Genomic DNA, 23,734 nt, shown 5'->3' with positions numbered 1-23,734 from the left:
ATTGGTGTGTGTGTCTGTATGATTGTGTGGCCCTGTTGCAGGCTGGCCACCTGTCTAGGGTGTACACTTCCTTTGCCCAACAGTAACCAGGACAGTCTCAGGCAACCCCATGACCCTGGAAGGGATACAGCAGGTTAAGAAAACGGATGGATGGAATTCAGGAATTGATTACTAAGTAGGGCTGCAACGGATCACTAGTCACTTCGGCACAAACCGTGGATTCAAAAATACGTTTTGAATCTTTTCAAAAAATAAATTGTAGGCTTTTATCTTTTTTTCCTTTTTACCAATCCAAAAACGGATCCGAACTGTGGCTCTAAAACTGTGACACCATCTGAACCATTCGTTTTGTGATCTGTTGCAGCTCTATAAGAAAGTAAAGAAAATCAAGGACATTGTGTTCTCTTTTTGACATAATAATTGCTCTTTATGAAAAAATAGTCTATTATGTCTATTATGTCTATTTAATAGACATAATTGCACTTATACACAACAAGGAATCCAGTAAATGTTTCTTACCAGAATTTAATCAGCTTTTCACATTTAAGAGTGATGTAGGGAGTAAAACGTCTGACCATAAAGGAAAAGGACAACTGTGATGTTCAATAGAAATGTGTCAAGCCAGTGTTTTAGCTCCAGAGGGGGCTCAAAGTGGAACTGGAAGCCTTTAGAATTAGAGTGAATAAAAAGAAATTAACTTTCAGAAGTAATTTATATATTTTAGCCTTGCTGTCTGCTAGACCCATAGATATTTTTTGTAATGTTAAAAAATGACATCGTTTCTAGTGCAGACATGCTCCAAATGTCTTTGTTATCATATTTGGCTCTTATTATTTTCCAGTGTGAAGATCAAAACAATTCAGCCAGATTTTGTGGATCTTAGAGACTGATATCCATAAAATGTCCTCAACTAATATCTTTTTCATATCCCGAGAATCAAAAGGATTAAAAATCTTTATGCAGGCTCCTTCTTGTCTTAGCATCCCGACAAACTCATGAAATGTGGTTGAAAGGTAGACGCATCGAGCTGCTGAAATGAGTCATAGAAACGCTGCTGTTCACCTCAGAGAACATGGATCAAGGAGCTGCTTCTCAGATGCATGTGTCAGTTTCAAACGTAGCACCCCCCCCCCACCCCCATTCTGGACGGCTCTTAAGCAAAATCAGAGTCAGAGTTCCTCCCTGAATGTAGTGGCTGAGAGTGCTTTGACTGCTCTAATACTGGGGTGGGGGCCACGACAAGAGCTACAAGTCCTACACAATCTCAATGGGAAACATGGTCAAGCACCTTATGAAGTCAAACAACTGTGCCAAAGAGGTTTATGCTTATTAAAATAAACATTTCGAGAAAAAAAAACATTTTCAAATAGCCCATTTTATTAAATATCAATAATTCAACAGAAAATTAGATTCTATCAGTTTTGTTTTATTATTTATAGGGACGTAGATTTAGTTTGACGCTTTTATAAATCAATTCTTTTCTACAGTTTTAAACAAACAAAATTACAATATTTATTTCCAAAGTTTACCAAAGAGGGCCTAACAAAGTGTGAAACAATTTCTGATGTTGGTGAGTAAAAGATGTTTCAACATATAAATATTAATGAAGCGTTTTACATTTATTTAGTTTCTCAAAACTATGTGTTTTATTTGAACTTTGTCTTTTCGTGCACAATAATTTCTGTGTTTAAAAGAGCTGTCAGTCATAATTTTCAGTTGGTTCCTACTATTTATCTTCAGAAATTCAAATAATACTTAGGAAGCTGTGACTAAATGACCCCTTTCTTATCTAGCCAGGCTCTTTGCATGATGTGTTATTTCAAAGTAGTGTGGGATGTGATTATGCAAATTACCAGAACACATGGAAGCATTGTGTCTGTCTTACAGCTGGTGAATTTTCTTAATTTAAAAAAATTAAAATGTGGATTTCTTTTTTTGTTTTTTGTTTTGGACCAGTATTCCTGTAGTTGTCAGTGCTTTGATTTATGTTATTAATAAATCTGGAGCCTTTTTACTGAACTCGTGCATCAGCACACTGAAGTAGGATAAGATGGGTTTCATTCCAGCTCCCATACTTGAATTTTCCTAAAATTCATGAAAATATAAACCATTTTATTTTTCTTTCCGGAGTTTCGATTTTATTTTTTAATTTTTATTTTTTTTGTGCCACCAAAACACATTATTCTTCCAGAATTCAGCCAGACTTCACCTTTTTGCTTTTTGTACCTCAAATAAGGGTTTGAAATATTGAATTCATTTTCTTTTTATTAACTCTCCAGGCAAGCTAACTTGACATTTTACAACTTCTTGTGTTTACACAAGACTGTATGAATTCTGAACTGTTCCTCTATTCCTGATTTATCTTTTTTCTATGTGCGACTTCAAGGCACCGCAGTGTTCAAGCTGCTCCTGTCATTAATCTACTCAGTTTGAAGCTTTTGGAAATATAAGGTTTATTGATTCTCATCAATCCGATACCTTTTGATAGAAGTTTCCTCCACTGTGGTTTCAGCCATTACTTTTGTTTGCTTCTAGATATTGCTGTGCTGACCTTAAACATTGCTTGTTGTAATGTATTAATTAATTCCATGATGCACACTGGAGGGGGGTGACACTAGATGAATAAACCTTTAGATTTTCGCTTTCTTTTTAATTACTTATCCAGTTTCCCTGACGACCATAGCATAAAAGACATTTTAGATACGATTTGACGAATTTTTACGTTTGTTTTATACTTCTTTGGACTTCCTTTGAAGTCAAAATTAAAGGTCTTTAAGGTTATGCTTGATGAAGGGAAAAAATTAAAAAAAAAAATTTTACTAATTAATTAATGTTCTTTAGCAGTTAGTTTATAAATTCAAGTATTAAGAACATTTGCACTGACAGCAATGCTTGTATTATTTTGAATTTTAATAATAGATCATCATTTGCTGATTAAAATGTGTATTGTAAAAAGCGGAATTTGTTGTTAAAATGGATCACCTTTTTTGAGTTTTATATTTTATAATTTATCATGTAGGATTTTGTAAAGTAGGATGTCAATGCTTGGTTAATAATTAAACTACTTAAAACCAGGCACAGTTATAACCACTGAGGGAATGGGACACTATCAAGTTATGGCTAACTCATTTCTATGGTTGCTTAACACGCGTTTCAGAGACTTTGTGTTCATTCAACCAAGCCATCTTCCCTCTTTTCATGCAGATTGTAAACTGCCTGGTTGTCCTTTAACAGATCCAGTATTTTTTCTGTCCTCTTTGCTCATGGCAGATGTTTATTCTCACTCAGTTGGGTTCTTCTGACAGTTTTTATCCTGACCTACCTTTAAACCTGTTCTTGAAAAGAGTCTAAAAAAGCCAAACACAATCTTAACTGAGCAAATCCTCACAACTAGCAGGGCAAGATGAGCAATATTCTTGAATTTGTAGGAAAAAATATATTTATGCTTGTCTAAACCATTAACCAAATCATTATTTCAATTTAAAAAACAAATTTATTAATAAGGAATACAACCAAATGTTATCACTATTATAGAGATGCAATGAATCATTTCCCCAACAATTTGGTTCAAACCTCAATTTTGTTGGCTCACTGTCTTGTTTCAGTTAGATTTTTTCTTTTTTGCTAATAAGCAAGCACATATAAGGACAAACCTTTCAGTTGGCTTATACCGGTGCTTTTCAATTATTTTTGCAAGGCCCCCCCTAATGTTTCACCCACCCCCCTACACACACACACACACACATACACACACTCGCCACGGTGACTATAAATAAAATCAGTATCAATGAAAATTTTGTAAGTATACCTAAAATTGTATCTTTTAACATTAACAAAAGAAGAAATCAATATCAATCAACTTTCAACAGACATAAAATTTTGTTACAAAGAAACCCTGTTATAGTCTAAAACAGAAAAAAAGTAGCTTAAAGTGCCTGAAATAAAAAAAAAAACAGTTTATCCTTATTTAAATTAGAAACATTTTAAACAACTAAACCATTTGATGCTGACAAAAATAATTAAATCAATAAATATTAATTGTAAATTGATCTGAAACATTAAGATAAGATAAGATAGGACTTTATTGATCCCCAGGGGGAAATTGGGTTGTCACAGCAGCCAAAAACAAGAAAAAATAGCAGTTGGAAAGTACGAAAAACACAGTAGCAATGAGTAAGAATAAAAATAATACAAGGTGGAAGTAAAAGTACAGTATAAATAACGGATTAAATAAGGCAATAAATAGCAGCAGCGGTTTCATCAGTCCTAGACCATGTTATTGTATAGTCTGATTGCTGTTGGGATGAAGGACCTCCGGTGACGCTCTTTTTTGCACTGTGGGTGCAGCAGTCTCTGGCTAAATGAGCTCCTCATTGTCTTCACCGTCGCATACAGGGGGTGGGAGGGGTTGTTCCGGATGCTGGACAGCTTGGTCAGCATCCTCCTCTCACCTACAGAGTCTACTGAGTCCAGGGGACAGCCCAGGACAGAGCTAGCTCTCTTGACCAGCTTGTCCAGTTTCTTTTTATCCCTTTCACTAATGCCTCCACACCAGCAGACCACAGCATAGAAAGTTGCTGATGCAACGACAGTCTCATAGAAGGTCCTGAGTAGTGGCCTACACACATCAAAGGACCTCAGTCTCCTCAGGAGGTGGAGGCGACTTTGGCCCTTCTTGTGCAGGACCTTTGTGTTGTCTGACCAGTCCAGTTTATTGTTGATGTGAACACCAAGATATTTGTACACATCCACCCTCTCGATGTTCAGTCCCTGAATGACTACGGGGGGAGGCTGAGAAGCCTTTTTCCGGAAGTCGACCACCATCTCTTTCGTTTTGGTGGCATTGATGTGAAGGTGATTGAGTTCACACCAGTCCACAAAGTCCTTGATCACCTTCTTGTATTCCAGATCGTTTCCCTCTGAAACGCGTCCAACGATGGCTGTGTCATCGGAGAACTTCTGGATATGGCCGCTGTTTGAGTCATATTGGAAGTCAGATGTGTAGAGGGTGAAGAGAAAAGGAGAGAGCACTGTCCCTTGTGGTGCCCCCATGCTGCAGACCACCTGGGCAGACACACAGTCCTGGAGCCTCACGTACTGTGGTCTGTTGGTGAGGTAGTCAACAATCCACGAGGTCAGCTGGTTGTCAACCCCCGCATCATCCCCTCAGCAGTGATGGTTGAATGGTATTGAAGGCGCTGGAGAAGTCGAAGAACATGATTCTGACAGTACTTCCAGGTTCCTCGAGGTGTAGCAGAGTTCTGTGCATCAAGTAGATGACGGCGTCATCCGCTCCGATGCCAGGTTGATATGCAAACTGCAGGGGGTCAAGCACTGGGCTCACTAGGGGCTGGAGGTGATTCAGGATCAGTCTCTCTAGGGTCTTCATTAGGTGAGACGTTAAAGCCACAGGTCTGTAATGGTTGGGCTCCCTTGCCTGTGCGGTCTTTGGTACTGGGACCACGCAGGAGGTTTTCCACACCACAGGGACCCTCCTTATGTCGAGGCTCAGGTTGAACATGTATGCTACAACCAGGCAGAGTTGGACAGCGCAGTCCCTGAGCAGTCTGGAGCAGATGCCATCTGGACCTGTGGCTTTCCTGGTCTTGATCCTCCGAAGCTCTCTTCTCACCTGCTCCTTTGTTATGTTGAGGCTGGATGGGGGGGTTGGGGTGCTGGCAGTTATGTAATGCGAAGTAGGGGATTGTGGAGGGGGTTGGGGGGGAGTGTTAATCTTGTCCTGAGGACGTTTGGTGGCACAGATGTTGAGAGGCAGATGGGGGGTGGGAGCTGTGACCGGCATATTGGGGGTTTCGAGTGGTCCGATGATGGCTGGGTATTTGTGGGGGGAGTGGGCCCTGGATCAAATCTATTGAAAAATGAATTGAGCTCGTTAGCCCACATTAACACAGCAGCACCAATATATTTAACGTTTTTAGTCTGAAGAAATTGGTAAAAAAAAAAAAAAAAAACGTGCAAATTTTTTTTCTAAATGATCGATTGTTTATTTATCATCTCATAAAGTGCAGCTGTTTTCCTGCATTATCTGCTGTCTATATGTCAAAAACTGATACCAACTAAATGACTGGCAGACAAAGAATACACACGAAAGGGATAAAACGGAATAGAAAAAAATGAATGATTGCTCCTCACTTATATTTAGAGGCCATTAGTGCAGAATTGAGATCATTCGGCCTTGTGGAACTGACCCCGACTGAATAATCAATGCTCAAACCAATTTTAGCCTTTTGTGTTAAATTGCTTTGTATTTGCCCTTAAAAGTGCTCAGAAGAAGGCAGGATGCATCTCAAATGACAAGTGACCACCAAATCCATAGGTTTTCACAACCCTGCTGTGCGTGCTGCAAAAATCGTCTGGCTTGTTTTTCCCGCCGATCCGCTCATAATTGCAGAAGCCAAAAATTAGTGACATCATTATTAACTTAAAACGTAAAATCAGCCTGCCAGAAACAAACGGTTCTTGTGGCTATAATATCCTTGATAATCATTGTGTAATTATCTACACTTCCCTTTGGAGCATTGTGGCAACATCTTGTTTCTAAAGAAGCTCGAATGTGCTCAAAAGAGTTGTAAGACTAAACTTAAGACTACACTGGCTGCACCTCCGATGCAAAGACCTGGTTGAAAAAAATGTGCTTTCATGTTTATTTCATGTGGTGCTCATTGGTCAAGCTTTGTCGAGGAGTGCACTCTCATTTCTAGACAACGGATCCTTCTAGCGATTTTTCTTGGAACCTCTACACATAGAATTAAGCATTCAGCTGTTGAGTCTATAATGCCTTTGCATTTTGCAATTTCCTTCCACTATAGTCCACATTCTGTGCAGCACACTCAAAGCTTCAATCAAAGGAGGAGGCATTTGTAGTTGGAGCCCGCACTCACACATGAGTTGAATCCATTCCAGCCTGTTTTCTGTGCGATAAATGCAGAAGTTTCCAAAACAGTTCCTCTGGCAATTGAATGATGTTAAAGAAGCAACAAGGGCTTAGCTGTTGACCTTGTACCATGCTGAATAGTTTCCTTTCAACTTTCATGGGCTCTAGTGACATCTTCATATGTTGCTTAAGACCTTCATGTGCATTCTGGAATTAGTAAAAAAAAAACACTTTAACAAAATTTGCATTTATTAGTCGTAATACATCATTAGTAAGGTATTAATAAACTGAAAAAATAAATATAGTAGTATGATCTGAAAATGAAGCTGCAAAAATAATGCTGTACTTCCACAGTTCTCCAGACACGCTTTGTGGCTTTTTAGTGACTTGTAATGAGATAGAAGAGAAACTTTAGAGAAAGTGTTTTTAGACGAATCATTTTACTATACATCAGTTTCCCAGCATCCCCTCCTTCCACTGCATCACAGCAGAACGATCCTCCACTTGATGGTACTTACTTTGCAAGAAATGATTGCAGGGCTTACTGAAAAGTCGCAGTGCTGTGCAGTCACATACAGGATTAAAATGCCATTACTGTCTCCTGACTAATTAGATTTTATTTCAAAACAGACATGTCTCCAGCTATACAATGCTGTATAGATGAAGTATGCTCAACATCCTCTGCTGCATTTCCAGAAAAGAGGATATTTTGAAAGGGGACTAATGACTCCCTGTGTGTTGTAGCCATAGCGACAGATACATTTGTAAGGTTGAGCTTTGAAACTGGTGTTGACTGGAATGGACTGGCATAAAATGCAAGCAGGAATTGTTCTGAGGTATTGGTAAACATGTTTGTATAGAAATATGAAAAAAAAAGTATAATTTTTTCTTATGTCAGAGGCATTTGCTATTAATGTGAATTTGCTGTGGAGCGTTTGTTTTTGCATGCAGGATCGTGATCTTAATTAAATATCTAAAAGAATTAAGTAATTAACGAAAACATTCTCACTTTGATAACATCACAACAAGGCCACTGACTGCAATAAGGAATGCTGTAAGCCCAGAATTGAACTTTTAATAGAACTTTTTAGAGTAAAAAACAGAAATCAGCAGCTCGACTCTCCATGGAAACTCTCCTGGTTTTACAAAAATTGGAGCTAATCATATTTCATGCAGCTTTAAAAACAAAAAATAAAAAAACGGTTATGCCATTTTAATTATTTCATGATTTCTAGCATTTTTTTCTACAAAAACAACAACATTGATTAAAAACAACAATACAATTACATTGTGAAATGTTCTAGTTAGCTGAGCAGTGGGCTTTAGACAAGGCAAAACTCAAAGTGTACTGGACAGATGAAAAACAAATATTCGAATTCAAAATGGAACATTACATAGTTCTGACTGCTTCTGCCAAATCAGATGTTTTTATGGTCTAAAGAAAGGGCTAATGTCACTCCAGCAGATGTTACCGCCAAAGTTGTCACTGTTCACCTTTCGACATATCTCTTCATGGGTCGCCACAACTAATCAGCTTTCACTCATTCGCACAGGTAGTTTAGCAGAGATTTTTACTCTGGATTCCCTTCCTGTCACAACCCTGTGTTTTATCCGGGCTGGGGACCGGCACATGGCGACCCACACTTGGGTCCCATTGTAGCTACATACTTAGGCAGTAGCTTGAAGGGTCTTGCCAATGAGGCTCATTGTGCCCCTTGTGAAGCAAACCCTAGTTTCCTATGTGCCAGTCCTGCACCAGTCCAAATGTTACTAGCAAAGGGAAAACTAATATACCAGCTGTTTCATTACAGTGAACCGCTTTTCATTTCCCATTTTGATCTTATTTTTCCAACGTCTCACTTTTCTCATTCATTTTTATTTGTGTGATTTAGCTTCATGTTGTTGGATGTCAGCCTCCATGAACGGAAAATGGAAATGTATGCACATGCACACAAAAAGCCGCCTTAACCGATTATTAATTCATTTGCTGATGATGAGCTCGAGGAGAAAAAGACATCTCACTTAAAGTGGAGGGATGAACTAATTTGCAACATTTGACAGATCATTTAAAAAAAGAAAAAGCTGGCACTTGGAAAGAAGCACTTATGTGTGTAAATATTTTGCTTGGTCTCTTGATTGCAGCTTGCTCCGGATGATGCGTGGAAGTGCCCTCACTGTAAGCAGCTTCAGCAGGGCATGGTGAAGATGAACCTGTGGACACTGCCGGATATACTGATCCTCCACCTCAAGCGCTTCCGACAGGTTGGTGACACTCAGTGTAGCCGTTGATGAAAATGAGTGATCCAGTTCATCTTTAACTGAATTCATCATTATTTACCACACAGTCGTGATGCTTCAGTAATTGCAGGAACACTGATTGCAGCCCAGAGGTTAACGTTAATGTGAAATGCTTTAGTGCATTTTTCCTCCCAACCATAAAGTCTATGCAGCTCTTTTAAAAGGTGATTTTTATTTTTTCATTGTATTTATTATGTAATTTATTCTTCTGGCCTCTTATTAGTTCTCCTTGTAGGGTTTAATTGATTTTTGAGGGTATAAAATTATTACTAGATATATAGGTACAATTAGTTTGAATGAATGTTTTTGAGAGTCCAAGGCAGCAATGCTAACTAATTACCTTCTGTAAATATAGTATTATAGAGCAGAGAAAAGGTGGTTTGTCCTCTCCTGATATGTGGAGAACTTCTGCTCCAGGTAAAGGAGATTTAGTATCTTAGGATCTTGTTCACGAGTGACGAAAATTTGGAGAGAGATTGACAGGCAGATTGGAGCAGCTGAGTCGGGCTGTTATGCAGTTGCTGTACTGGTCCGTTGTGAAGATGTTCATTCCAAAACGTACTTATTGTCATGACCGAGAGAACGAGGTCCCGAATACAAGCGGCCAAAATGAGCTTTTGTCGCAGGATGGCTTGGCGCTCCCTTAAAGCTACGTTCACACCAGAGATGAAAAGCGTTTTCAAGAATAATTATTTAGCCCACAGTGTTCACACTAGACTCGATACTACTTGATGCTAGCCTATGTCCACCACCTGCAGTTGGAAAAGACTTGGTGCCAAATGTTGAAGCGGTGCAAATCTTTCAAATCTTGTTCCAGGCTTTTTCTTTTACAGCGCTATTCCAAAATATGTAAGACTTAGTGTCCTATCATTAACCACAATTATTCATTTCTGCCCCATGCATGATCAATTTTCAGACAGTTAGCCCATCTATGAGTTAAAAAAGACCCTACCCATACATCACCACCAAATCCCATTCCCCGATGGGTCATAGTTCAACCGGCATAACTTTCAATACGTGTTCTATTGCCCCACATTTTGTACGTAATCTTTAAATTGTGCGCATTGACATGTCAATTCAAGCGTTTTGAATGCAGAAGCCTGAAATTTGCGTTTACGCAGGTTTACATGGACCTTTGTTTGAAGGTGGTCACTTGAACAGGCATTGCTGAGGGAGGTGTGAGCGTAGCTTTACAGATAAGGTGAGAAGCTTGGTCACCTGGAGAGAGTTCAGGGTAGAGCTGCTACTGCTCCACATCAAGAGCCAGTTGAGATGGTCATCTCATCTCATCTTTGATGAGGCAACATTGATTACAACTGAAGTTAAGTTTGGGCGCCAACTGACTTTTTTCCAGCCAGAACAAGCCCTGCTGTCCACAGCCTGTGAGCTCTTTGGCTTTTACAATGATCTCATACAAAATCAAAATGATTACTGATTAGATAAAGACCAGAGATGTGTCCAAAGGTTAAAAAAATTCGACTCGTTTGAGGAACAAAAAGTATATTTAGAGAATTGTTTACAGTCTTACTTTTATTATTAATTGAAAAAACAAAACATAAAATAGTAATAAAGCAAAAGCCGCTAATAAAACATGTGAGAAATACCAGGTAAGAGCTGCAAAAATGATCCTGAGAGAAAAATTGCATCTCATAGAAATGGACAGGCCTGAGCGGTATTTTAGGTTTAAACCTACTCCATTCCCTCCAGCAGGCTCAAACTAGGAAGAAACACGGATCCCACAAAACATTATTATGTAAAAATGAAACACATACGACGGTTACATTTTTTTAATTAGTTCATTTAACTCTAACTGGCTATGCCAAATCTACAAAAAAATAGTTTTTATCTAGTCTTCTTATGGTGTTAAACATTCTGTATATACAATTTATATAATATATATATATATATATATATATTTATACAATTTATACAATATATATAATATAATAACAAGTTCAGCACATGACTCGAAACATGGAAAAACTAGAGGTTTAAAAATGATAAGGTGGTGTTTATTTCAACACAGGAAGTGCTGCTAACCTCAAGTTAGTTGGTTATTTCAAATACAGTTTGAATCCTGAATTCATGTCAGTCTAGGGGCAACTCTGGTTTTATAATTGGGTTGCAATCCTACAGACATTTGAAATACAATTATTGCTGATACCCCACTTCTAATTAAGAGCAGATCAGATACGGGTCATTACTATTTTGAAAAAAACGACATGTTTAACATAGAATTGGAAAGTTTTAATCATCATTTTGTTTTACAGCAGAACAAAAGACAAATGTCCCAAACTTTTTAATTAAATATGAAGATCTGGGTTAAATTTTTAAATTGAAAATAAACTCCTTGACCTCAATTTCACAGCTAATTTCTTTTATAAAGCTTAATTTGACGGATATTTCCAAACACAGCTCTGAACATTATTGGTGTCATAGAAGCAGTGCTTATTTCCTTTGGCAACTAGAAGTACTTATCAGCACTTATCAGTTCTTAGCATAACAACAACAATGTAATCATTATACTCTGTCCTTTTGACTGATGTTGGTTGGTTTTGCAGTCTATTTTTCAACCATCTCTTTTGTGTTTCTGTTATGTCCTACTATAGAAGTCCATCATTACTGTGTTTTTCCATTTGCAAAGCTTTTTTCATCTGATTACGAAAACAGAGATGTTCTCTTCTCACATGAACTCTTCATGACTTCCTCCACCCGTAAACGGACACACTGAATAGAAATTTAATTTTTATATATATATATATATATATATATATATATATATATATATATATATATATATATTCTACATAAATCCCAATGAGGTAATCAATGGGACAGTGATGTATTTGTCAGTCACATATTTTTCAAGTTGTCCCACTCACAAAGATGAATTTGGTCTGTAATATTCATCATAGATTCACAGATAACTGTGAGAGACTGAATATAAAAAAAATGCAAGAAATCACACTTTGATTTTTAAAGAATTCATTTCTTCATTTGTGTAATGGTGCAGAAAATAAGGTCAAATTTGCAGAAATCAAAGGTCTTCACTAGCTGCTATTTTGGTGCATTCTTTCATGAAGATCTTCCCAAGAGCTTTGATATTTTGGGGCTGTTGCTGGGCAACCTGGACTTTCTATTCCCTCCATAGATTCTATATTGGACTCAAGCCAACAGACTGGATGGGTCACTCCAGAACATTGAAATGATTTTTACGTAGCCACGGCTTTGTTTCCCAGGAGATGTGTTTGGGATCATTGTCATGCTGGAAGATCGAACCATGTTTCATCCCTAATGTTCTTGCTGATGGACAGAGATGTTTGCCCAAAATCCCACCATACATGACCCCATTCTTCCTTTCTTTGATGAGGATCAGTTGTCCTGTCCCAATTGCAAATGAGCTGCCCCAAAGGATGATGTTTCCACCCCCGGGCTTCACAGTGGGTATGATGTTCTTGGGGTGCAGCTCAGTATTTTTCTGCATACAAACATGGCAAGTGGCGTTTATATAAAAGAGTTCCATTTTGGTCTCATCTGCCCTCATGACCTCCCAATCTTCTTCTGGATCATCCAGATGGTCTCTGATGAAATTCAAACATGTGCTGGTTTAAGCAGGCGGACTTTTGGAGAACTATAAGGTAATAATCCCGAATGACGCCACGTGTTAATAGTAACTTTTGTTACTTTGGTCCAAGCTCTCTTCAGATCATTGATTAGTTCCCCCGTTTAAGTTATGGGCTGTTTTCTTGTCGCTCTTAAGATCATTTGTACTTCAGGAGTAGGGAGCTTGCATGGAGCCCCAGGTGAAGGGAGATTATCTGTGGTCTTGTATTTATGACATTTTCTAAGAATTGCTCGAACAGTTGATCCCCTCTTAGTAAGTTGCTAGCTCATATTATTACAGGTAACAAGTGGAGTATAGAAGTGCGTCTTAATGTTCACACAATCGGGTGTTTTTAAAAAAAATCACATTCTGTCTGTATTAGGCCTGCACAATTAATCGCAAATTTATCGTTATCGCGATTTTAAGCTGTGCAATATCCATATTGCAAAAGTCGGCGAAAATTGCAATAAATGGTAAACCTTAAATGTGCTAAAACAATCTCCATGGCAACTTTAACTATTTAATGAATTGATTAAATCCCTTTATGCATTTGACCTATCAGATGGAGCCCTTCACGTTGTTGACCAATCGGATGGAGCTTTTATGTTAGATGTTGCCCTCCTAATTAGATGAGGGTAATTTGGAGAATGATTTAAGGTATTTTGACTCTTATTTAATTTAAACTTTTGCAGTGAAATTGAAATGTTTTTGTTGTTTTTGCTATTTGTTCATTTATGACAAGCTATATCGTCATCCCAATATTGATCACTAATCTCGCACCTCATATCGTGCAGCTCGTCACTGTAGTTTTTTGAAATAGAGTGAAGCAAATGAAGCAAAGTACCTTTGGATTTATGTCAGAGCTATTGTGACTTTTTTCTACCAACAATCTGCTTCTCCCCTAAGTTTAATTAAGCTTGTTAGAGCAGTTGTCTGCATTTTTGGTAGATCAACAATGTTGCTGCATAGAAATCATTTAAATCATTTTGGCAGCAGTGTGTCAGCCACTGCGGTTTTGCACCCAATGCTGCCTGTTTTAATGCCATAGAAACACTTAGGATACCATTTACAGTAATTATAGAGCTGCACCGTTAAGCTGTTTCCCTGCAATTGTAATCGATGCGTCTCTTGTAACGCGTTCATATACAACACCCTCCCTGATGCATCCCCAAGCCCCCACCAACAGACAAAAGTTTTTCTGTCAGAAGATACATGTAGAAAGGAAACAAGCATGTTTTGTGTCATATATATTCAAGCTTTTAGCTATATTTGTACAGCTTTTCTGCTTTGTTGGCATGAAAAGATGATGCTGTTCCATCTTGGTAATTCGCCTGTTCAGAAACGGCTAATAAAAAGCTGCACTTAAATCTATAAGTGGATGTGGTGTTGATAAGAGGTTTGTTGTGATGTTTTTGTTCATTCTTTGCTGTTCTGCTACACGTCGCACGCAGCAGCTCAACAACAGCTTTTCTCAAAAGGGTCTACGTCCAAACTACTTCAATAACAACCCAGACATTGAATAGAACTGATGCAACAATTTATGATCTCATCACTCTCATCAACAAAAAAACTAGATCAACTTACTTTTTTTGGACAGAACGAGGGGAAAGCCTTCTGAGGTACCGGCGTGTGTGGCTCGTTCAAGAACGCGCTGAATGCAGGTTTTTGAGCACGCTTTGATCATATGGTGTTCATAGCAGACTCTCAGTCCCTGATAGTGCGTGTTCTCACAGTTGAAAGAGGCGCGGTGCAAATCTCACACATCTCGATCCAGGCTTTTTCTTTCACAGCTATATTCTGATATGAAAGACTTGGTGTCATAAAAATCCATTCGGGCACAAACCGCAACTATTAATTTCTCCTTCATGATTGATTTTCAAATGGTAGGCACTTCTGTGCACTGTAAAGGATCTATACGTCACTGTCAAATCAGAGTCCCTGATTGGTCAAACTTTAACTGGTTTAACTTTCAGCATACATTCAATCGCTACACGTTTTGTACGTAGAACAGGCAAACAGGCTTTAAACTTGCGTAATGATGCGTGAACGCAAGAGTTTTGTATGTGTAAGCTTTGCTAACTGCACCGTTACTTCACAGTTTTTTTTAACCAATTGACAGTTTCTTTGAAGATGGGTTAGGCACTTTTAACATTTGAGAAAAATGGGAGTGATTTGATTTTGTTTAAAACAAAAAGCCTAATTGGTGTCAGTGAAAGCCTCATTAAAAAGACTTCAAAAGACGTAGCTGATTTGCAGGAGTTTGACATTTTCTCCCTCCGATTTTAACTCTGCTGAACCCACTCTGTCTACTCATAAGGAATATCTGTCATTGATGTACTACTTCTCTGGCAAATAATTGAAACAGATTTTTTTCTTCTAATGTAAGTGAATCCTAATATTTTGAGTGCCCTAAATTTTAGGATTTCCATTCAACAACTGAAACTCAGTTTTTTTGTGCAAATACTTATTGTATGTTAAGATTTTCCCTTCTTTCTTATTATTAAGTTTTGATCTCAAATTATTAAGATAAACCTTGAAAATTTCCTATTTTGAAAATCTATATTAAAAAAAACAATTGGAAGAAATGTCCATATTGTTGCCATTTGTGAACATGACGTGTTCTGCCTGAAATAACATGACCAAAGAGATGATCATTACAGAGGCTGTCGTAACCAGTTTTGTCTTAAGTGCTGAAGGAAATTAAGATAGCGAATTAAAAACCTGTATTTAATTTGTATACATGCAATTAGGCCTGCACCATATGAGGTAAACTAACGATTTTTTTAAATTAAATGATCAATATAGCAATGACAATATAACTTGTGATGCATGAACAAAAAGGGAAAACAACTAAAAATAAATGTCGCCATGTCGATTTTGCTAAAAAAAACAAAACATTTAGGCTACCGCATGGTGGCATTTTTGTGTATGTCACCTGGGTTTCAGCCTCAAAATTTATTAGCATTTGCTGGTGACAAAGAAAACTGCTGTATCTCAAAGTGTGACCCCACACAGTCTAACATGTTGTTGTTTCTCTTTCGGCTCCTCCCATCAGGGGTCGCCACAGCGAACAAGTCGCATGGTAAATTTGGCAATGTTTTACGCCGGATGCCCTTCCTGACGCAACCTTCTCAAAGCAACCGGGCTTGGGACCGGCACAGAAGTAGAGAAGGGAACAGGGAGCAGCCCGGATTCGAACCTGGGTTTCACGGACGGAAGGCGCCGCAAACCAGCACGAGCTAAACCGGCTCCCGTTAACATCATTTCAATATTAACACTGATTTAAAGTGTGTTTTTACTGTAAACTGCAATCTTAGACCGTCTACATCTCATCTATTGTTCGTTGGACACACAAACACATCGAAAGTTAGAAGCTTTCCTGCAGCTCCATGAGCATTATTGGCTTTTGCAGGAGTAGCTCAGCTGGACATACAAAACGGCTGCATGACTCACCGTCAGGCAGTCATGCACAACAATGAAGTCAACGGTTTGCCCCTCTGATGGCTGTAAAGCCAGCAATTAAAGCGAAAACATTTTTCTGAAAGAATAATGCATCCTCAAATTTTGTAAACATTGTATGAAACTGGTGGAATGGGAGAAAAAAAGCCTCGATTTTCCTCACAAAGATTGCTCTACTTCGGTCAGAACACTCAAGTCTGTTCAGAGATCTTCATGAAATCAGGAGCTTCAAAGGCACCGTAAAGGTTTGAGCGTCTTTGAGATAAAATTATCCATTTTTTTTTTCTCAAGTGGGACTAATTGGACCATTTGCAATAGACAGGCAACATTTAATGGAAGACACTTAATCATTTCATTATTTGGCATACTTTTTTTTTTTGAAAACGCTTCAAGCTTTAGTTCTTTGCTTTTTTTAAGATTAATTTTAAGTTCACTATACAGGAACTGCTGCTTAATTTTTTTTTTCATTTGTACAAACGTTTTGAAATGAATTTATATGAACTGTCTAAAGCTGGTATGTCATGCATTTAATGACAAAATTAATTTTATGTTGCTCTTTATATCGTCTTGAGAAGTGTTGCTCCTCAAAGAGAAAAATTAGGAATTTAATTAAACAGATGTTCCTTTTCTTTGAGTCAAATCCATAGAGTGACGTCAACCCATAGACGATGTCTTACATCCGGCTCTCGCGAAATGATTGCAACTCACCTAACTAACTAACTCACCATTGCAACTACTACGATGACTCAGAGCGACTTGGACCAATCACTGTCGACTGGTTTCAACATGGCGGCGCCTGCATCAGGAAGCAATGACTTCGTATTTGGGAACACAAGAAGGGAGGGGTTGAGCTGTCCATTGCTTATGGAGTCAATGGTCAAATCAAATTAAAGGGAGGAGCACAAATTAGCTTTAGCAAGAACCAAACGAGAGACAAAAGGTCCCGGATTAGGACAAAACAGATGCCTAACGGCACTTACAAACCCAAAGGTACAACTTTCAGTGACTACTTAAGCTAATAAAAATCACATGGCAAATCTTTTGAAGAAGAAACTTTACTAAACTTTACAGAAAAAAAAACTCTATTTTAGCTGGCAACCCTAAATGTTAAATTTATCTATTCCATTTTAAGCTTTAAAAAAAAAGGTTTTCCTTTTTTTCTTTATTTATTCTGAACACTTTTGGGTTAGGTAAATTGTATAATTTCCGCTTCTGGCTCATGATGTCGGCAGCTATCTTGTCTGCAGCCAGGTCCCTTTCTGTACTGTTGCTCAGGGCAGAATTTCTAAGACCGTATCTGAATTCACTCTCCTAAAAAACTATATTTGAATTTTAATGTAGTTTGGACTAATGCTCAAGTATGCTTTTTATTTCATTCTGTATTTTACAAACATCTAATAAGACATCACCCATTTGCTGAAGTAAATTCTAATAAATGTGAAATTTGACAATTTATAAAACCCCTTAGCCAGAAGTAATACTTTTGAAGTTTATTTTATTCGTTATTCTTAAGTATACCAAATATATGTTGGAAGTATACTAACTGAATGAGTCTTCAGACTAAATTTTAATATTTTAAGTTCACAATATATGGATAACATATAATATTAAACTTCAAGTATACTGCTTTGGTCTGCTTTAGTATAATTATACTTGTAGTACACTTAATTAGACTACTTTTCACTGTGTTCTGATGATGAAAACTTTGATGTTTTTATAAAAAGGAAATGTAAATATGTTTTTCTAATGACGTATTGTTCAAATTCAATGGACTGTGGTCTATATTTGTCAATTTAGTGAGCATCGATGCACACTGGTTTTTTACAGAGACTTCTGGGGAATATCCAGAGAACTGGATTATGGACGTATAGTTTTAGCCACTTTGACAAAATGGCAAACCCCCTATAGAATCAAATCAAATCAAACTTTATTTATAAAAGTATAACACAAAGTGCTTTACATAAAACGAAACAAAATAAATAATATAAAAACAAGCGTGAAAATTAAAATAAACAAGCACAAAAATAAAAAACCGTACCCACACAGCCCCCCACTTTTTTCACACACACCCCCCCCCCCCTAACTGCTGTGGAAAGACAATGAGAAATGTACTAAGTAGCAAATTGTGAAGGACGTAAGATCCAGCCTAAGTGGACACATGTTTTAGAAGTTTCCCATAAGGCAACTGTCACAAGAATGTACAAGAGAATTCAAGATAACATGGTATTCAATTAAATCGAGGTGATTCAAATAAGATCACATTATTATGATTTATTGTTGGCTCATGTTGGTAGCAAACACGTCACATTAAAAACAAATTTGGTAAAAATTCCCATATTTGGTGTGGATTAGTATAAATGTAGAAATAAAGGAAAAAGAAACTTGTAACACAAGCAGACCAAAGATAACGTGAGCCTTAAACAAATCCAGCTTATTGTCATTTTTGTAGGTTTTTGTATTCTTACAGAATTTAAAACATAAATGCAGACAACATTACTTTAAAGAAAAAGCAGAATATTGACACAATGCATATGCAGCATTTCAGTTAAACTCCTCTCCAGCCAAGTGCAGCCTACAAAATTAGATTTTCACAGTTTTGACTGAATAATAGTCCTTTTCCAGACACATTGGAGATGTTTGGATATAACACCAAGCATCATGCTGGTTAAAATCATTACATGAATAATTATTCCAGCTTTTTTCACAGCCTCATTATGACAGCCACAAGCTATCCTCAGTGTTTTAGAGTCAAATTTAAGGTAATTTGGTTGACAGCTCAAGCATTTTTTGCATTTACATTCAAATGGGTGAGGGAAGTGGCGTCAAAATGTAGAACTGTGACAATAAAATGAAAAAAATCTCTTTTGTTGGAATTTGTAAGATTTAAAAATAAATTACTATAAAGTTGTGGTTTCTAATAAGCGGCCTTGAAAGGTAAAACAATACAGTTTTTTACTAACCTTTTTAGTGTTTTGCTTAGCCCAAAAAAAAATGTCATCACATCTTTTTTTTTGGCTAGACCCCTTTTCCACACATTGTTTGATCCCTTAATATAAAAGCACTAGTGCCTTTACCACAATGAATACTATTAACTTTTAGTTTCCTCCTTGACAGGCAGGCTCCCCGTGAGAGGCAGAACGAAAGTCTTTTATTTGGTTGCAGGTTGTCTGAATCTTTGAAATCTAAATGAGATTGGCTCTAATCTGTCCTCACAATAAAATAGATCCTTCCACTTCACTGAAGGACAGGCTGTTTCTGCACTAAAGGTTGTGTCCTCTTTTCTATAAAAGCCATTGACTGCTACTAGGGTTGTGCCGATGGACGATATCATCGTCCATCGTGATGGGTGACTGACATCCCGATGGAGAGACCACCATCGTGATGCCACGCCCCCGCCACGTTGCGCGTCGACACCATAAGCCGCGGTTACATGTACAAAATATCTTGATGGGATCAATGGTCGGATTAGAATCCAACCGTGTACATGGTTCCAGAAAAATGTTTTTAGAATATAAAAACGTTCACTAAGGTCACACTTTCCGTCGGAATAAATCATTCGCACATGCGCAGTAGGGTTTGAAAAACGGAAGGATATAAACTCCGCCGAGCGGCTTTTTTTTTTTCAAACTTTATTGTATGTAACAATTCAATACAAAACAATGTTAAACAGCTCCGAGCGGCTATATACATTGACAGGTCAGCTTGGTAAAATACGAGATGATCTTCTAAACGTGCTTTTAATAATGTTACGGTTATTATGAAACACCTGTTCGCTCATCATTTGAATTTTAATCCGTGTGGTCAGTGCTTTTTCTGAACGAAGCCAGGATTAGCAGTATGCTAACACGGGCTAACAACATTAGCTTTGGGTGGTGCTGCATCCTGTCTGCACGTAAACATGTAAGAATAACATCAGCCTTTATTTAGTCGGGACACGACTGGAAACACAAATCCGCGTGATTGTTTGAATGTTTTCTAAGGACTGAGCGACATTTCTGCTTTGAAGCTCAAACCGCTGTGTGTGCTGACGATCCGAGCTGTGCTCAGACACACACTTTTAGACCCGGTTCTGAGTTCGGTTGCTTGTTGTACCCCTAGAGCTGCGGGACGGATCGCAGTCTTAAATCTCCCACACATACCGCTCATGTACCCCCCCCCCCCCCCCCTTCCCATCAAACACAAAGCTGTAAGTCCGCACTCCCCCGGAAGTGCGGGAGCGGACTACTTCTCTTCTATTTTGTTTGTTACTTTTTTTGTTAAAGTCACTTCCCTCAGTTTATACTGGATCATCGCGGATTGGGAAATAAAATGAAAAAAGCAAAAAAACGAATAGCAGTTATATAAGAATGAAAAATGTAAAAATACCCCCCCCCCCCCCCCCCCCCCCCGACGATGTCATCGTCCATCCCGATGGTTGACAGCAAACATCGTCAACGGCCAATTTAAGGGACATCGCCCAACCCTAACTGCTAACTAAAGACAAAAATACTTGAACTAACGGAAACGGAAATATGGAGCTAACACCCTTTTTGTCTTCCGGCTGCTCCCTTTAGAGATTGCCACTGTGAATCATCCCCCTCCATCTAATCCTCTCCTCTGCATCCTCCTCACTCACACCACCCTCATGTCCTCTTTCACTACATCCATGAACCTCCTCTTTGGTCTTCCTCCAGGCTTTCTCCTTGGCAGCTCCAACCTCAGCATCAATTTTGCAACATAATCACTGTCCCTCTTCTCAATCTGTCTTCCCTGCATTTATCTCCATTGCGTCTAAAACCAGCCGTCCCTCTGACGTATTCCTTCCTGAGCCTATCCGTCCTCGTCCCTCCCAAAAAAAACCTCAACATATTTAGGCTCTGCATCCTGTCTTTTTCTCAGAGCTCACAGTCTTGTCACAGCTCCTCTCTTGGTACTCCATCACAGGCTTTCTCTAAATTGAGCTAACATTTAATAAAAAAAATCTCATGATGCTTTTAGATCTTACTGATACATTTGCAATCATATAAATCCATTATTTTTTGACGGAAAAACAAATTAGAAATCAATTTGTTCTTTTTTGTACTTAATTTATAAATTTAATTATAGATAGATATATTTACTTTAATTTCTAATATTTAATTTCATAATAATTTATTTGTGGTTCTTTTTTTGCATTTACTTCCTCATAAAATTGCTTTGCACTTCACTTCGGTGACTCTTTATTGTGCTGCTTACATATGAATATTAGACCTGTGTCTGCATGCACTGACCCGTGGAGGTTTGTTTATTACCATCACACCAGTTTTGGTAGTGATAATTCATTTGCTGAACTCAACACCAGTGTGCCATTTTGCCGATGCGGTACTGTAAGTAATACGCTAAAAACAAGTCAAAACCCTTTTAAATGAGAGGGAAGCAAAATTACCGCAACAAATATAGAATATTCTTAGGTCAACAGTAGAAGTTAACCATACCCTGGTGTTGCCATGGATACTGCATTCATTCACTCCCTTATAATGGCTAGTAGTAGACTACCCCCCATCTAATGTCGTTATGAGAGCTGGCTCTAAGAGCTGTGACATAACTGTATTCATTCACTTGCTCTGTAGTTAACAGTTTGAATTGTTACTTCTGTTAAATATAGGCTTTATTTGATACAGCCATTATAATGAATACTAAAGCCTGACTGGCTGTAGGTTGTCCATTAAAAAGTGATAATGAACACCTACAGAAGGTCACTTTGTCTAAATTTTCTATGTTATTGCGCTGGCCTAAACATCCATAAATGACCAGAACATACGTTATTCCACTATTTATCACAACATCAAGACAGTAGAAATGATTTCTGTGATGGAGATACCAGTGTCTCTTTTTACCTTCAGTGACGATGTTCAATCTAATTTTAAATCATTTGTCGTCTGTCTTTCTGTTTTACTTTCCTCGTTGCTTGACTAAAAAATAGACGCGCATTTATATAGACTTTTTGTTGGACTTGGTCGCTAGAATGCGCATTTCCAAGCCCGCAGTGAACGTAGAATGCGTCCTCCAAACGTGGGTCAAGAAGCTGTTGGCGCCATGGTAACCCATCAAAGTTGGAAATTATTGGCATTGGGTTGAAAATGCATCTGAATCAGAGAAAAAAAAACACCTTGACTTAAAAAAAAATTTATTGGTGAACTGAAACAAAGGTTCTCCAGTTCAGGAACTTAAGGTATCAGACAAGACTAGACCATCGGCTTTTGAATGCAACTTCACTTCATCTGAAATGATTAAAATGTTAACCGACATTTTATTGTTCTGAATGTAGATAATGTAATAAAACAAATTAAACTCCTACATTTCTGTTAGCAAATAAATCTGTCAGATCCGGCCCTGATTAGTGAAGCGTTAAAAAGAAACCCACTCCACTAAGTGGTGTCTGATGAGTTCATATACTTCAACTGCAGCAGCCAGTTTAAAATTTAAATACTGATTTTACATGTTTGTGGTTACACTAGTCTGAACTTCCCTCTAAATGGGATTTTAACACGCAACACCAACAGTGTCAGTCTAGAGCAACAGCTTTCATTCCCTTTTAAATAATATTTTTATACATGAAACCTCAGTCACCAACTAATTATACCACAATGTCAGTTTTTTCTTTTTTCCTTTATCCATCCTTCTTCATTTCTGCCTTAAAATTAAACCAGTCACTCACTCTGGGCACCATGGACCAGATTTACATAAGTGACTGTTCAGGGAGCTAATTTCTAAAGTCAGGGGGTGTATGAGTTACTAACTCATGGAGCAGAACCATGTATTTAAATAAAAATTCTATTCAGGTTCACTGTGCTAGAGCTTTGTCTTAATCTGGTCATTTTCAGATGACATGCATGAGAATGGCAGAATGGCATCAGCATGTTTGCCAGATCCCCCTTTTCTTGACTTTTGCAGTGACAGCAGCATAACAAACAATCAAAGGGCAACCGCATTCAAACACCGACCCTCCCATTTTGAAAAATCTGCCATGCAACTGTACATATATGCTAACTACAATGCTGCTTTAGCGTGTTTTCTCACTTTAAAGAAATAAACTAATTTGAGTTAACATTCTTCAAAGGGTAAACAAAAACTTATTAAACATTTTCCACTTCAAAAATAATTTAAAGATAGTCTGTTTCTCAGATGATCATAGTTTTTTTAATCTTTTTTTCTTGAAATCAACCCTATTTTTTCACCTTAAGGAAATACAATTTACCTTTTATACACAGAGGTGATTATAGAACTTTAAAGAAGTTTGTACAGGAATTAAACCACACACAAAAAATCAAATGAAAGTTGTCTTGCACTCTTGAAGAAGAGAAGACAATAAGCCCGGATGCCATGACAACATTTCCCAGATGAATGAGGATCTTCATCCACATTCAAATGAAGGCAAATTTGTCAAAGCAATGGCAGCTATGCAACAATAACACTCCAAAAATATATATAATGGTAGACAAATAATAATTAAAAGCATG

The 23,734-nt window shown here is 37.8% G+C and overlaps 1 protein-coding gene across 1 annotated transcript in view; it reads left to right on the top strand.

Annotated features, from left to right (window-relative positions):
* The window catches only part of usp43a (ubiquitin specific peptidase 43a), a 128,397-nt gene that overhangs the window by 82,597 nt on the left and 22,066 nt on the right, over positions 1 to 23,734 (top strand). Inside the window, exon 12 of the mRNA XM_011473836.4 lies at positions 9,038 to 9,157. Within this exon, the coding sequence (XP_011472138.1) occupies positions 9,038 to 9,157 (120 nt within the window). The remainder of the gene's footprint in view (positions 1 to 9,037; positions 9,158 to 23,734) is intronic.

Source organism: Oryzias latipes, chromosome 1, assembly GCF_053564925.1.
Source record: "Oryzias latipes strain Hd-rR chromosome 1, Olatipes_Hd-rR_3.1".
Lineage (NCBI taxonomy): Eukaryota > Metazoa > Chordata > Actinopteri > Beloniformes > Adrianichthyidae > Oryzias > Oryzias latipes.
Note: the sequence above shows the minus strand (reverse complement) of the source record. Positions and strands in the feature narration are given on the sequence as shown.